We start from the raw sequence: 13,453 nt of genomic DNA, 5'->3' as shown, positions 1-13,453 counted from the left end.
CTGCGCAGCTGTTGCCATCTATGAGGCAAGTGTGGGCCATGAATATGCATGCTGGTCCCACAGGTCTATGGAAGACCAGGACCTGCCCCACCCCACGCCTGGCTGTGATTTAAATTCAAGAAACAGCAGTGAAGAGGGGAACAAGGGTGATGAACAGAGGAGGGAATTGGGTGCAGGGATCTCCCTGAGTAAAGCCCGACCCAGCACAAAGAGGACCCAAGTGCGACCCAGGGCCAGGGAGAGACTATACCATGTTCTGAGAAGGTTATAAAAAGGTCAGAGTCTCCTTGTTCTCCCTTTTTTTTCTTTACAGAAATTACTAAAGTCTGACACAAACATTTACTGCCAGATCTACCCAAAAGCAGAAATGGAAATGCTCCTTAGGGGCTGAGAAGAGGGACTCACCTCAGACTCCAGCTCCTGGGGAGGGGGTAGGAGCCAACCAAGATTATCACCTCTGAGCTCTGAAGAGACCTTAGAGCTAGGGTGGAGGGGGTTCCCTCATAGATTCCTGGAGACCCAGAAAGGCTGCCTTGGGATCAGACAGGACCAAAGGCATCCCATTCCTCCCCCACCAGAAAGTGGGGGGCTCCCAGGAAAAGTAAACATGTGAGCCACCATGGGTTATCTGGAAAAGATCTGAATAAAGAGGATCTTTCCCTCCTCATTTTCTCTCCTTCTGCTCATAGGAAATTTCCATTTCAAAAATTCACCTGAAACTTTGGATCCATTCTCCTCTGTGTGTCCTACACAGGAAAATATTATCTCTAAGTTACACTAACCCCTGTTTCTATTCTGTGGCAGTTAAGATTTGGAGGTAGACGGGAGTGGGACCACACTCACAGGAAAGGGTGATTTTCACAAGAGCCACGCTCAGCCAGGGGAGCACTGCACTGTTCTCACACTGCCCCAGAACATGGGACCCTGGACAGCTCCTGGTGTTTGCCCCTCGGGGAATGCAGGTAGCACAGAAATGGGGCCATCTGAAGTTCACACAAAGATGACCATGAAAGAGCAACCAAGGATGGTGGGTATATCACGGACATGGCCTCTTCCCAGCCCTCCTGCCCTATTCAGTCCAGGCCGTGGTGTCCCCCTTCTGACACACTGCCCTTCACAAATGAACTCACCTGTGCCCAAGCCCAGGATCAAGGATTGCCAGTCAGCACCACTGGCTTTCTCCTCTACCCCAAAGGCCAGCCTTCAGGGGCTGCTGGGCTGTATTGAGTGCTGGGATACTTACCCAGACCTCCAGGTCCAGTCTCGTGCTGGTTTTATCCTTCCCAGAAGAGTAAACAACCCTCTCAAAGGATGAGTGGAGCCTAAAGACTTATTTCCCCATGTAGGGCTCTGCTCCTGTGGGTTCCAACACTCTGCCTGTGACCACAGGGAAAGAAAACTGACTGGGGTCCCTCACAGTCCCCCCATTTTCCTCATTCCCATCACATCCCACCCACAGAGGCAAATCTGATCCCTATAGCCTCAGCCCTGTCCTTCTCAGGGGCTCAGGTCCAGCCTGGCCTGCATCCCTGTGGTCCCCACACTCTCACCACTTATGATGCCCAATACAGCAGGTCACCTGGGCGCCCATGGAGGCACTTATTCTCCCTCGAATGGGAAAAGACACCCTCTCCTGCATCACATCCCACATCTGAGTAGTCACCAAGGTCCTCTCTGCTCTGGCCCGGCAGTCACTGTCAGCCCTCATGGTCTCTTGTGGACAAAGCAACAATCTCCCGGCAAGTGGAAATGACATCTGTCACCACAGTGTATGGCCCTACTTCTGGAAGCTCCTCATGTCTGACCTGTGATGGAAATTAGCAAGTGCAACATTTATGCAAATCATTTTGTGTGTTTATCTCATGATAATGTGCACACCCTCCGACCAGGATGCATTTCTAAGAACCCTCCCCGACCTCTGAGCTCTTGGAAGGCAGGACTATGCCGGTCCCGCTGTCTGCTGAGTCTAGTGATGAGCACGAAGGCCAGCACAGGGAGCTTCCCAGATATGTGCTGCAGGAAAGAGATGAACACCTCCACATGCAGTAAAGACACTTGTAAAAGGAAGTTCACTGCAGAGTTGCTTGTGCCTATGTATAGTGGGAAACAGTCTCCAAACCAGCACAGGGTGTGGATAAAGCATCACAGTGTAGCTGTGCAATGAAATAATGAAGAACCACTTAACAAACATGGTTGAAGCCAATCAACATGAATTAGCTTGGCACATGCCCACCAGACACACTTCACTCTGAGAGAATGTTAGGAAACAATCTCACTCAGTAATAATTTGGCTGTAAACAAAGAAAACATTATTGAAAGATTCACATCAGCCGTCAAAAGTGGTTTTTGTTGTTGTTGTTAGGTGCCGGCAAGTCAGTTCTGACTTGCAGCAACCCTACACACAACAGAACGAAACAGTGCCCGGTCCTGCACCATCCTCACAATTTGTGCTATGCTTGAGCCCATTGTTGAGCCACTGTGTCAATCCATCTTGTTAAGGGTCTTCCTCTTTTTCACTGACCCTCCGCTTTATCAAGCACGATGTCCTTCTTCAGGGACTGGTCACTCCTGATAACATGTCCAAAGCACATGAGATGAAGTCTGCCCATCCTTGCTTTTAAGGAGCATTCTGGCTGTACTTCTTTCAAGACAGACTTTTTATTCTAGCAGTCCACGGTATATTCAATATTCTTCGCCAACGTTATACTTCAAAGGTGTCAATTCTTCGTCGGTCTTCCTTATTCATTGTGCAGCTTTCACACGCATGTGAGGTGACTGAAAACACCATGATTTGGGTCAGCCATACCTTAGTCCTCAAGGTAACATCTTTGCTTTTTAACACTCTGAAGAGGTCTTTTGCAGAAGATTTTCCAAATGCAATATGGGCAATGCAAAAGTGGTTATGTCCTGGAAATGGAACTGGGGCAGGACCTGACACACATTATTTTATACAGGCTTATAATTCTGGTCTTTTACAACTAATGCGTTTTCCTGTGTGACTTTAAACACAACATATAAAACCATCTTATAAAAACCAGAAGACTTCCTAGGTCCTCAGAACCCAGAGCCCAGGCCTCCCTCCAGCCCCTTCCCCTTCACTGAGTGAGTCTCCACTGAGACCAGCCTTTGTGATTCTGTCCACATCCTTGTGGAAGGAAGGCACCAGCCACCAGATAGGGATGTACCTTGCTGCAACTCCTACATCAGGTGGGGACAGAGTGAAGCTCTGTCTGCCAGACACTTACTGAATGAGCACCTACTGTATGCAGACCTGTGATTGACAGGGGACAGTCCCTGTTCTCTAGGAATCTACCATCCAGAGAACATGCGGAGGAGGACAGAAGTGACCCAAATGATTACAGGATGATATTGAATAAAAACTTCTCTGGTTATTTAAAATAGTTAATTTTATGTTATGTGAATTTCACATCAAATTAAAAAAAACTACTTGGCATAACTTTTCCTTCTACACTTTTCTAACTGTCCACCAGAGGGCAGAAGAGCTACTCAATAGCCTGGAGCCCCACACACCCCTCCCTCAAACAGGGCTGTTGATCTCCCTCAGCATCACCCACAGTCCAGCAAGATCTGAGCCTCATCGGTGTCGCCTCAGATCACAGTCCTCCTCACTCTCAAGCTCCCCACACACTGGACTCTGTCATCTCCTCCATGGAGCCATGTTCTCCCACTTGAAGGCCTTTCCCTCTGCACCAGGCTCCACGCCCTCCACCCCCTCCACCCTTCACTTGCTATCACCCACTCAAGCTCAAGGCTCAGACAGAAGATCACTTCCCAAGGGAGCTCTCTGTGACCCCCAGACTAGCTCAGATACTCCGGATACTTGCCCTTCATAGCCCATGTCTCCATTATAATTGCCTCATTAGTTCCAAACATGTCTGTCTTCTACACTGTGGAATCCCAGTGCCTTGCCCAATGCCTGACACATAACAGATGTTCAGTAAATACTGGTTAAATGGAGGAGGACAAAGCACACACCACCTCACCTGCTGACTCCTGATGGTGGAGCACAATCTGTGTAGACGCAGGGCACTGGTGTCCACATGGGAGGAAGCCAGCAAGTGCCAGCTGCTGTCCAAGGGACATGGGGCCTTCACCTCCCAAAGTGTCAGGGGGAGAACAGGGCCCCCCTAACAGTGAGAGGTCAGGCCCGATTAGCTCCCAGATAACTGACCACATGCACCCTGATCTCTAGCTTATGAGTGGCATCAAGTCTTCCAGGAGGGCCTGGGATGGGAGCCTCTGTGCTCCCTCTTCTCACAGAGAGACTATATCTGGAACAAAACCCTAGACCCGAGGTCCAAGAGACTTACAACAAGGGAGGACTGAGCCCCAGCCCTCAGGATCCCTGCTGTGTGGGGAGACCTGCCTCTGGTCCCCTGAACTGTGTCACCAGCCCCAAGAGGTCCTGGGGATGAGGAGGTCACCAAGCCAAATGGCAACAGGAGACCACAGGATTGGCCTTTGTTTCTACCACAGAGGGGCTGAGGGCCCACGGGGGCTTCCCTCCCCTACCAGGAACCTCACAGATCCCTGAGTCCCAGAGGGGAGCTACTCCAGTGCCTAGGCCCTGTGAGGAGGACTCCAGTGGACAACAGACAAGGACACAGATGGCCTCGATGCAACGCCCCAGTGCTGCGATGGAGGGAAACACTGGGCAGTGGGGGACCAGCCTCCCAAACCACTGCCCACTCCTGCAGCCTCAGACTGCTCATCGGGCCCTGCCTTTTAAACCTTGGAGTCAGAGAGTTCCTCAAGGCCAGAACATCTGCCTAGAAGGACCGTCCTCCTGACACTGGAACCAGGGGTCCTCGGAAAACTCACATCCTCTCCCTGGGCTCACCTGCACGTGGGTGGATTCAGGGAAGCTGGAGACCCACAGTGAACAGGATCCGGGGCTGACCCGCAGTTAGGAGGTCAAAGTCTAGCTTTGTCCAGGGTCAGCGCCAGGTCACACCCTGTGGAGCCTGGACAGCATCCCTGGTACCTCAGAAATTGGCTGCAGGTTTCCTCGAGCCCTCCAGAGGGCAACATAACACAGGAAACAGAAATTATTTCCCCTGAGGAATGAACCTGGCTTTTGGCTGAGGTGGAGATGGAGCCTCATTTCCAGCCTTTACTCTAACAGACCTTTTGGGGTCCTTCCTAGGTGTCAGCTCTGTCCTGCTCCTCCTTCCTGGGGCTCTGGGGACCTTTGGGGTTCCTGTGCAGCCACTCACTCCCTGCTTGGGCACAACTGTGGGGAAAGACGAGGTGTCCACAGGAAAGTCAGCTAAGCAGAGGACAGAGGCTACACAGATGGGCTGTAAGCCACCACTCAGCCACACAGACCCCAGAGAGAGAGGGTGTCTCTGAAACATCTCCTTGAGGACACGGAGCCCACAGCCCCCTGACCTCCCACCACCAGTCCTCTCTCCTCAGGACAACCAGGAAAGCTCCCCTTTTACTCCCCAGGAACTGTAACTCCCTCCTGGACACCCACATCCTATGTCTCTGTCCCTGGAAGCAGAGGCCAGACTGGTCACACCAGAGAAAGAAGGCCAGTCCCTCTCACCCATCATCACCCAGCTTGACCCTTTCAGCCATCTCTGACCTTCTGGCAGGAAGTAATCCAGTCTTCCTAGTGCAGTTGAGGAGACTGGTGGCCCAGCACTTAAGAGCCTGGCTGATAACAAAAAGGTCAGCAGTTCGAATCTACCAGCCACTCACTGGAAACCATGTGGGGCAGTTCTACTCTGTCCTATAGGGTCCCTAACGGGTTAGTGCAGTTCAGAACACTGGAAAGCCCTGGGTGTCCAGCAGGTTTCTGTGTCACATGGGAAATCATCCCTGGGCTAGGGGACCCCAGTGGTTCCGTGTCTGCTGCTCACAGACCCGAGACCAGGAAATGACAGAGGCCAATGCTGATGTGGGCGGGTCATTCTCAGGAGCAGAGGTCCCTGACAGCCTGGGTATTCCAAGTGTGGTCCACAGGCCAGAAAGATCAGCACCACCTAAGAGCCTGGTAGATGCACTCTCAGGCCCACCTCGCACCCACTGAGTCAGAATCTGCATTTAACAGGGTCCTCAGACTCTACATATGCATGGGAGAGGGTGAGAAGCCCGCCCCACCACACAGATCGCTAGCTCTCAGCCTGGATGGGCATCAGCATTACCTGGGCAGCTGCTAAAGCAGCATTTCTATGGCATCACCTGGACACTGGCTGCTTTATAAAGTCCCACAGGTGACTCTGATGCACAGCCAGGTGACATCCCAGGTGACAAGAGTTCCCCAGGCTCCTGCTCTAAAGGGAAAAGCCAAATGGGATTAAAGAGAACTGCAGGGGAGAGGTGACTGTGCACCCTGACCCAGAGCTCTGGGAAATGCCCAGCCCTGGAGGCTGAGGTCCCTAGCGTTGTCCCTACCCCAACAATCAGGATGGGGTAGGAGGAAGGATAAAGGCTGAGCAGGCAAGAGGCAGCAGCAGTTTCCAGGGAACCTAAACATAAACAGACAGGAAAAGGAAAGAAGGGAACTTATTGGCCAGGAATGAAAGTGGAGGGAGGGAAGGAGAGAGGCTATCTAGGGGAGAATCCCCTCACGTGACCCGGGGAAGCTCCACCCAGGAGGAGGCTCAGTGCAGAGGGAGGAAGGAGAGCAGAGCAGACACGTCTGAGGCAGGAGCATTTATATTTCTGGAGCCAGAGTTCTTCCCCACAGAGGGTGCAAAGAGCAGGCAGCAGAGATCCATGGAGCCTCCCTCAGCATCTCCCCGCAGAGGGGGTGTCCATTGGCAGGGGTCCCTGCTCACAGGTAAGAGGGGAAGATTCTCTGGGCTGGGAGGGGGGGGGCAGCGACTAGCTGGGGTCTCCTGGGAGGACAAGGGTTTGGGGAGTGACAGATAGCTCCCTGTGGAGCTGCAGTGGAGGGAACACAGAAGGGGGAGGAGGGCCCAGAAACAGGAAGTGTCATTGAACAGGTATTGGTAATGGGGAGTAAAACCACAATTGCTACATGTTTTCCAAATTAATTATCTCCTAGCACAGTGGGTAAGAGCTAAGCTGCTAACAAAGAGTTCAGAGAATTTGGAATCCACCAAGTGCTCCTTGGAAACCCCGTGGAGCAGTTCTATTCTGTCCTACAGGGCCGCTATCAGTCAGAATCGACTCCAAAGCAATGACCTTGGGGAAAACAATAAATTCTGAAATACCTACCAATCTCAGAAATGGACAAATAAACACCACGACTTGTAGGGGCCCTAGGAACCTTCACTGATTCATTCCCCCAGGTATTTGCAGACCTATCTGGGCACTAGGGGTACAACACACAAGACCAGTGTCTGCCCGCGTGGAGCTCATGTCTAGGGGAGAGAGAGACAGAGAAGCAAATAGACCTGTATGGGGTGTCAGGGGTTCCTAAGTGCCATGGAGGACAGAGAGTGGGGAAAGGTCAGAAAGTGAAGAGAGAGGGTCTGTAAATGAGGTGTCAGGGAAGGCAGCCCCCAAGGAGGCCACCAAGTGGGAGTAGGTGCCTGAGGACAGTGAGTGAGTGAACCATAAAGACACCAGGGGGAGAGTATTAGAAAAAGAGGAAATAACAGGTTCCAAGGCGCTGAAGTAATGCTGACTTAGGAAACACACAAACTCCATGTCCAAGGGCTGAAAAAGACCTGCTCAGACTCACGGGCTCCAACTTTCCACCCCAATACAACTGTCCAAATGTTGATTGATTTCTCTCATTCCCTCCTAGTCTCGCTTTTAATCTTCTGGAGCCCATCCATCCCAGCCCAACCCACCATTGAATCGGTGCCACTCAATGCTGCCGAAGGAAATGATGTTCTTCTGCTTCTCAGCAATCCACCAGAAGACATTTTCGTCTACATCTGGTACAAAGGGGAAAGTACAGGAAACAATGATAGAATTGTATCATATGCATCACAAGTTCAAATACAAGCTTTGGGGCCTGCCTACACTGGTCGAGAGACAATATACCACAACGGGTCGCTGCTGATCCAGAATGTCACCCTGAACCACTCGGGAGTCTACACACTACAAATAACAACCGTGTTTGGTCCCACTGAGATAGCTGGACAGATCCGCGTATACCGTAAGTAACTCCTCTCTGACATCTGGGCATGGGGTGCGGTTAATTCTACTTTAAAGATCAAGATTGACAGGCCTGGACCCTTTGCAGTGCCTATACACCCCTCTGCATTCCATACTTAGGTTTTGAGCATTTAGATCAGAATCCCTTCCCGAATCCAGACTCTGAAGACATTCACAGCAGAGTGAAGGAGACTCAGGTGGGGAGTAACTCAACAGGGGGAGATCACTCGGTCCATCCCCCTGGTCTCCTTCCTGTGAACATGGTTCTGAAAAACAGCCTAGAGGTCAGGTCCTGGCCCGTGGGGGCCCTGGGATCCTCACAGAGCAAGTCAGCACCAGAAGTCCCTTCCCCAGGCCCTGTCCCAGGCCTTCAGACTCCGCGTGATCCTGAGGAGCCTGCAGCCAGGGTTGCATCTTGGCCTCCATGACAGGTCTGATAGAGAGGAACAATTTACTGATTGCCCGAGTCCCGGAGCACTTGGAGCTGGTGACAAGCCAGGGCTCAGCCCCAAGAGCTATTCTGGACAGCTGAGTCCCTCCCTTGAGACTCAATTTCGAGACCACAGATGGCCATGGGCCCCAGGCCATTAGCTGACTGCCCCGGGGAGCTTAAAAGACCCCATAGGAGGTCAGCATCTCCGGGAGGAAGGAAAAGGGAAGAAGATGCTACAGGCAGCTCCTTTTCGACCTAAGGGTGCCGTCTCCTTGAGACAAACAATTATAGATGCCGTTTGTCTGGTTATTTGGGCAGCGCCTCTGTACCCAGCTTTAGGTCAGATAATTGTGAATATTTTAAGGTTAATTCACAGACAACGTTGCAAGCCAGATACCCCTTATCCTGTCTCTGATTTTACTGAGGATAAACTGAGGCATGGAGGAAAATAGTCACTGAATCAGGGTCACACAGACCATGACTAGCAGATCAGAATCACACCAAGGCCTGTCTGCAGTGACAGCCCTGACCTTTCCTCCAGCCTGGGTGGCCCTATTAGAGGTGCAGACACTAAGAGCAACCACTCGTTTAGATCCTTTCTTCGTAGACTCCCCAGTTCTAAGGGAGAGATTTTGTTGGGGGGAGGCGGTGTCAGAGCAAATGAATAATTAATCTGGTTTTACCCTACACTAAATTACTTACACCAACAATCAGTCAGTGCCAGGTATGTCCAGGCTTCCACCCCCACACAGCCAGTCCACACGCTCCCTGCTTCCAGGTTCCCAGGATGTTCAGTTACCCTGAGCCCCCAGGCCCTCCAGGTGTCTGCGACCCATGGTCCCTCCCTCTGGCTGCCTGCTCCTAAAGCTGCCTCAGGGGTCAGGTCTCATGTTGACTCTGGTGCTGCTCAGTGGAGAGGGTTTCAGATGTGCTGGTCCTGTTTCTGGGTCACATGGGAACCCTTGGATCTTCGTGTCTGTGAACTCATGAACCCCCACTGCTCACTGCCAAGGGCATTTCTGGCTCTGTCTGCTCCTTCCATGTCCCTCATCTTCCTCCTCCTCCAATTCAGCTGGAATTGCCCTGCTACACAGCTTCCTCCACCACTTAACCTTTCCCCAGATACTGACAGACATGTTCTCTTCTACCGATGCTATGGCCAGGCTCCCCTTCCTAGGAAACAGTAAAGGACAAAGAAATCAGTCTAAGCACCAGCCACTGGGAGGACTCCACCACCAGCCAATGTACCCAAGTCCCCAGGAGAACAAGCTTCCACTATGTCCCTGTCCAGGGTTCTTCCCCTTACTGATGCCAACATGTGAGACAGGCCATGCAGGATGGATGTACGCCTCGATCCATTGTCTGCACCGATCCAACCATGAGTGAGAGTCAGAGGGAATAGGTCTGCAGCCCCCAAAGCATAGACGCACGTTGTACTCATGGCTCATGTCCTTGTCTTTGGTGTGATGCTCACAGTCCCACAGTGGTTCTGAGAACTTTCTTCAGGGTGGAGCTTCCAGACCATGTGCCGTTGATTAAGTTTACTCTCTATTCCACAGGCACATGTCTTCCTCATTACACCACCATGGTCATGAGGTGGGGTCCTCAGATGGGAGATGCATGAGCCACTGTCGCTTCAGTTACTATCACTGTGACTGACAACCAGGGTTGCTCCTTGTCTCCCCCTGGCTGTTATTCCGCTCATGACACCCTGTCCCCAGGCCAGGCTGCCCCATCTACTGAGGTTTAAGGACAATGAAAAGTCCCACTCGTAACCATCTCCAGAATATCCTTAAAAAGGGAGATCTCAGAGAAAACACAACTGGGCTGGGCAATGAAGAATTGTGCAGCTGGAGGGACCTCAGCAAAGGCAGGCTGCACTTGAGGAAACCGAGGTTGGTCAGGCAGTCAGCTAGTCGGTTTCATTAAACTCTAGTTGTTTTTACTGTTGTTGTTGTTGTTGTTTTGTTGTTGTTTTGATGGCATCACTCATGAGGTCTAAAGAAAAGAAAGGAAGCATTCTACAGGCCTCTGTCGAGATGCCTCCCATTGTACCCGACTCTCCATGAGGCATCAGTGACAGGGAGCTCTTTTCTGAAACGATTAATATAACACATAATTTCTGCTAATGTGATGTTTTCCTCCTTTTGTACTGAGACACCTCAGAATTCCCTCTGATCAATTCTGTCCCCTTAGCAGGATCTACTCTCTCTCCCCACCCAGGAAGTCTCTGGTTTCAAACAGGCTTCAGCATCTTCCTTTGACCATAATGTGATCCTTGCTAGACTTCAGAGCTTGGCCTAAGATGTTCCAGTGTTCTCTAGAGAAATCTTCCTTCAGACAATTGGCCTCAGATCTTTAAACCATTAATAATAATTTTCATATACAGAAGAAATTTAAACATTTAATGGAATTTATACCAGATCCACGAAACACGAATGGTCCATGAGGGCTAGATCTTCAGCAAGTTCGTGCTCCCCCTACTTGCCACCAGCAATCCCTCTGCATTTGAAACCATCCACATGCATCCCAGGAAAGATAAACATGGTCCTCACCTGCCCTTAGCCACGGGAGGAGGGACACTAAAGACCAAAGAGAACATGGTTCTGCTTCCTAAGCCAGTCAGCTACTGCCTGTTCCCTCACTCTTTTCTAGATCATTCCTTGGACTCAGCTCTATCCTTTATAGGGCCATAGTATCTCGTCAGTTACAGTCAAACACCAGAAAGAACTGCCCCCCATCTTCTGGCCCCACAGCCCGACTACTGGGCTTGCTCCTGGTCTCCTTAATTTCTGTTTATGAAACCTAGTCTCCAGGACAGGTTGTCCCATATCCTCAGGTTTAAGAACAATTAGAAGTCCCATCACTGCCCACATCTAGGATATCTTTGAACAAAAATCGTGTTTTGGAGAAGACACACCTGATCTGGGCGATGTAGAACGGTACAGCTGAAGGGACCTCAGCAAGCACAAGTTCCAGGTGAGGAAACTGAGGTCGGTCAGGCAGTCAGCTGGTCAGAGAAGAGCCCAGGAGAGGCCCTGGGTGATCTCTGATCCCCAGACTGTGACTCTCCATGAACAAACACTGCTACTTCATTACATTTGAGAAAGTCTGGGCTTTTTCCCAGAGATAGAATAAGGCAGGTAGGTCTGACATTCTCTGAGCACTGGAACTGTCAGGCATTTATCTTGTACTACAAAGACCTGCTTTATATTTTAAAGACTCCAGGTTGACTGAGAGCTATGCAATGCCAGCTTTGATTGAAAGATGCTTTGGAGGAATCAAAAACACTAAATGGGATAATCTTTTCTCTGTTATCTAACAGCTGCGTTACCCACACCCTTCATCATCAGCAACAGCTCCAACCCTGTGGAGGACCAGGACTCTGTAACCTTAACATGTTACCCTGAGACTCAGAACACAACCTACCTGTGGTTGATAAACAATCAGAGCCTCCCAGAGACTGACAGGCTGGAGCTGTCCTCGGACAACAGGACCCTTACTGTATACAGTGTCACAAGGAATGACACAGGATCCTATGAATGCAGAACACGGAACGAAGTGAATTCCCGCCGTAGTGACCCATTCATCCTAAACGTTCTTTGTGAGTAACTTCTGTTCCCACATGGCATAGGCTGCTGGCCCAAATCCACACTATCAGAGCCAGACCACATCCAACCTCTCAGGTTCAAGTACACTGGCCCTGGCAATCACTTCCTTTCCCAGGGAAATCTGGGTTGGTCTAGTCATGCCGCCAGCTGAGAAGGAGAGTGGCTGGTCCTGTTTTGAGATGCTCGGGGTCAAGAACTGGGATGGGAGAAACGGGTTGATGCTCTCAGATCACACTCAGAGAAGTCACAGGGTTATCGTGCGGGACTTTTTAAAACAAGCCTCACAGGGATGCTGTGGCCCTTGTCAGACCGGGAGCTTCCTCTTCCCTCCGGTTACATCACAAAATGGCTTTCTTCTGTTTGCTCCAGATGGCCCGGACACCCCCACCATTTCCCCCTCATACTGGTATTACCCACCAGGGGCCAACCTCACTCTCTCCTGCAATGTGACCTCCAACCCACGTGCACAGTATTCTTGGCTTATCAATGGGACCTATTTGCAATCCACACAAGTGCTCTTCATCCCCAACATCACTGCAAGTCATAGTGGGAACTATACCTGCCATGTCCATAACAATGCCACTGGCTTCAATAGAACCACGGTCAAGACTATCACAGTCTCTGGTAAGTGGCTCCCTGGAACTTCAGCACTGAGCTCTGGGGTGGACGTTGGTCTGGTTTTCTGAAAAAAATCTTTTAAGAAGTTATTTTCCAATCTGTGTCCCCTGGGAACACACAAATCCCAAAATCTGTCCCTGAGCCCTCTGACTACATCTCTTGAAACTATTCCCTCTACTTTTTCTTCTTATTTCTCAGGCCAGTCCTTGGGTCCAGCCTGGAATGTGGGGACGGGGCTCTGTCAGCCTCAGAAAGCCCCACGGAATGTCAGGGGGCTTCAGAGTGAGAGAGGAAAGAAGAGTCCTCAAGCTCTAGTGTTCTCTCTGTCACTAACTTGTCATTTTCTTTCATCTGTTTTCTTTCACTGACTCCACGTGCTATAAGGGACACACAAGTCTTCCAACAGGCTCACATGTTTTCCCAAATGAGAGGACGAAACAACCTCCACCGGGGCGATGGGCAGGAAGGAGTTCTGCCTCTCTGCTCAGACCCCTGCAGTCCCATGCACCAGCCCTGTTCTGATGCCACCTGTGGTCAGACTGGGGAGGGTGCAGTCCCCAAAGCCTGGAGGCACACTTTACTTGTGACTCATGTCCTTGTCTTTGGTGTGATGCTCAGAGTCCCACAGCTCCTGCCTATTCCCGGACTCTTTTCTAAATCATCCCTTAGACTTGGCTCTGTCCTTTAT

At 50.9% G+C, this 13,453-nt stretch overlaps 1 protein-coding gene across 1 annotated transcript in view; it reads left to right on the top strand.

Annotated features, from left to right (window-relative positions):
- The window catches only part of LOC100671157 (CEA cell adhesion molecule 1), a 113,643-nt gene that overhangs the window by 79,581 nt on the left and 20,609 nt on the right, over positions 1-13,453 (top strand). Inside the window, 3 exon segments of the mRNA XM_064293748.1 lie at positions 9,420-9,426; positions 11,862-12,140; positions 12,517-12,771. Coding sequence (XP_064149818.1) covers positions 9,420-9,426; positions 11,862-12,140; positions 12,517-12,771 — 541 coding nt within the window.

Source organism: Loxodonta africana, chromosome 11, assembly GCF_030014295.1.
Source record: "Loxodonta africana isolate mLoxAfr1 chromosome 11, mLoxAfr1.hap2, whole genome shotgun sequence".
NCBI lineage: Eukaryota > Metazoa > Chordata > Mammalia > Proboscidea > Elephantidae > Loxodonta > Loxodonta africana.
Note: the sequence above shows the minus strand (reverse complement) of the source record. Positions and strands in the feature narration are given on the sequence as shown.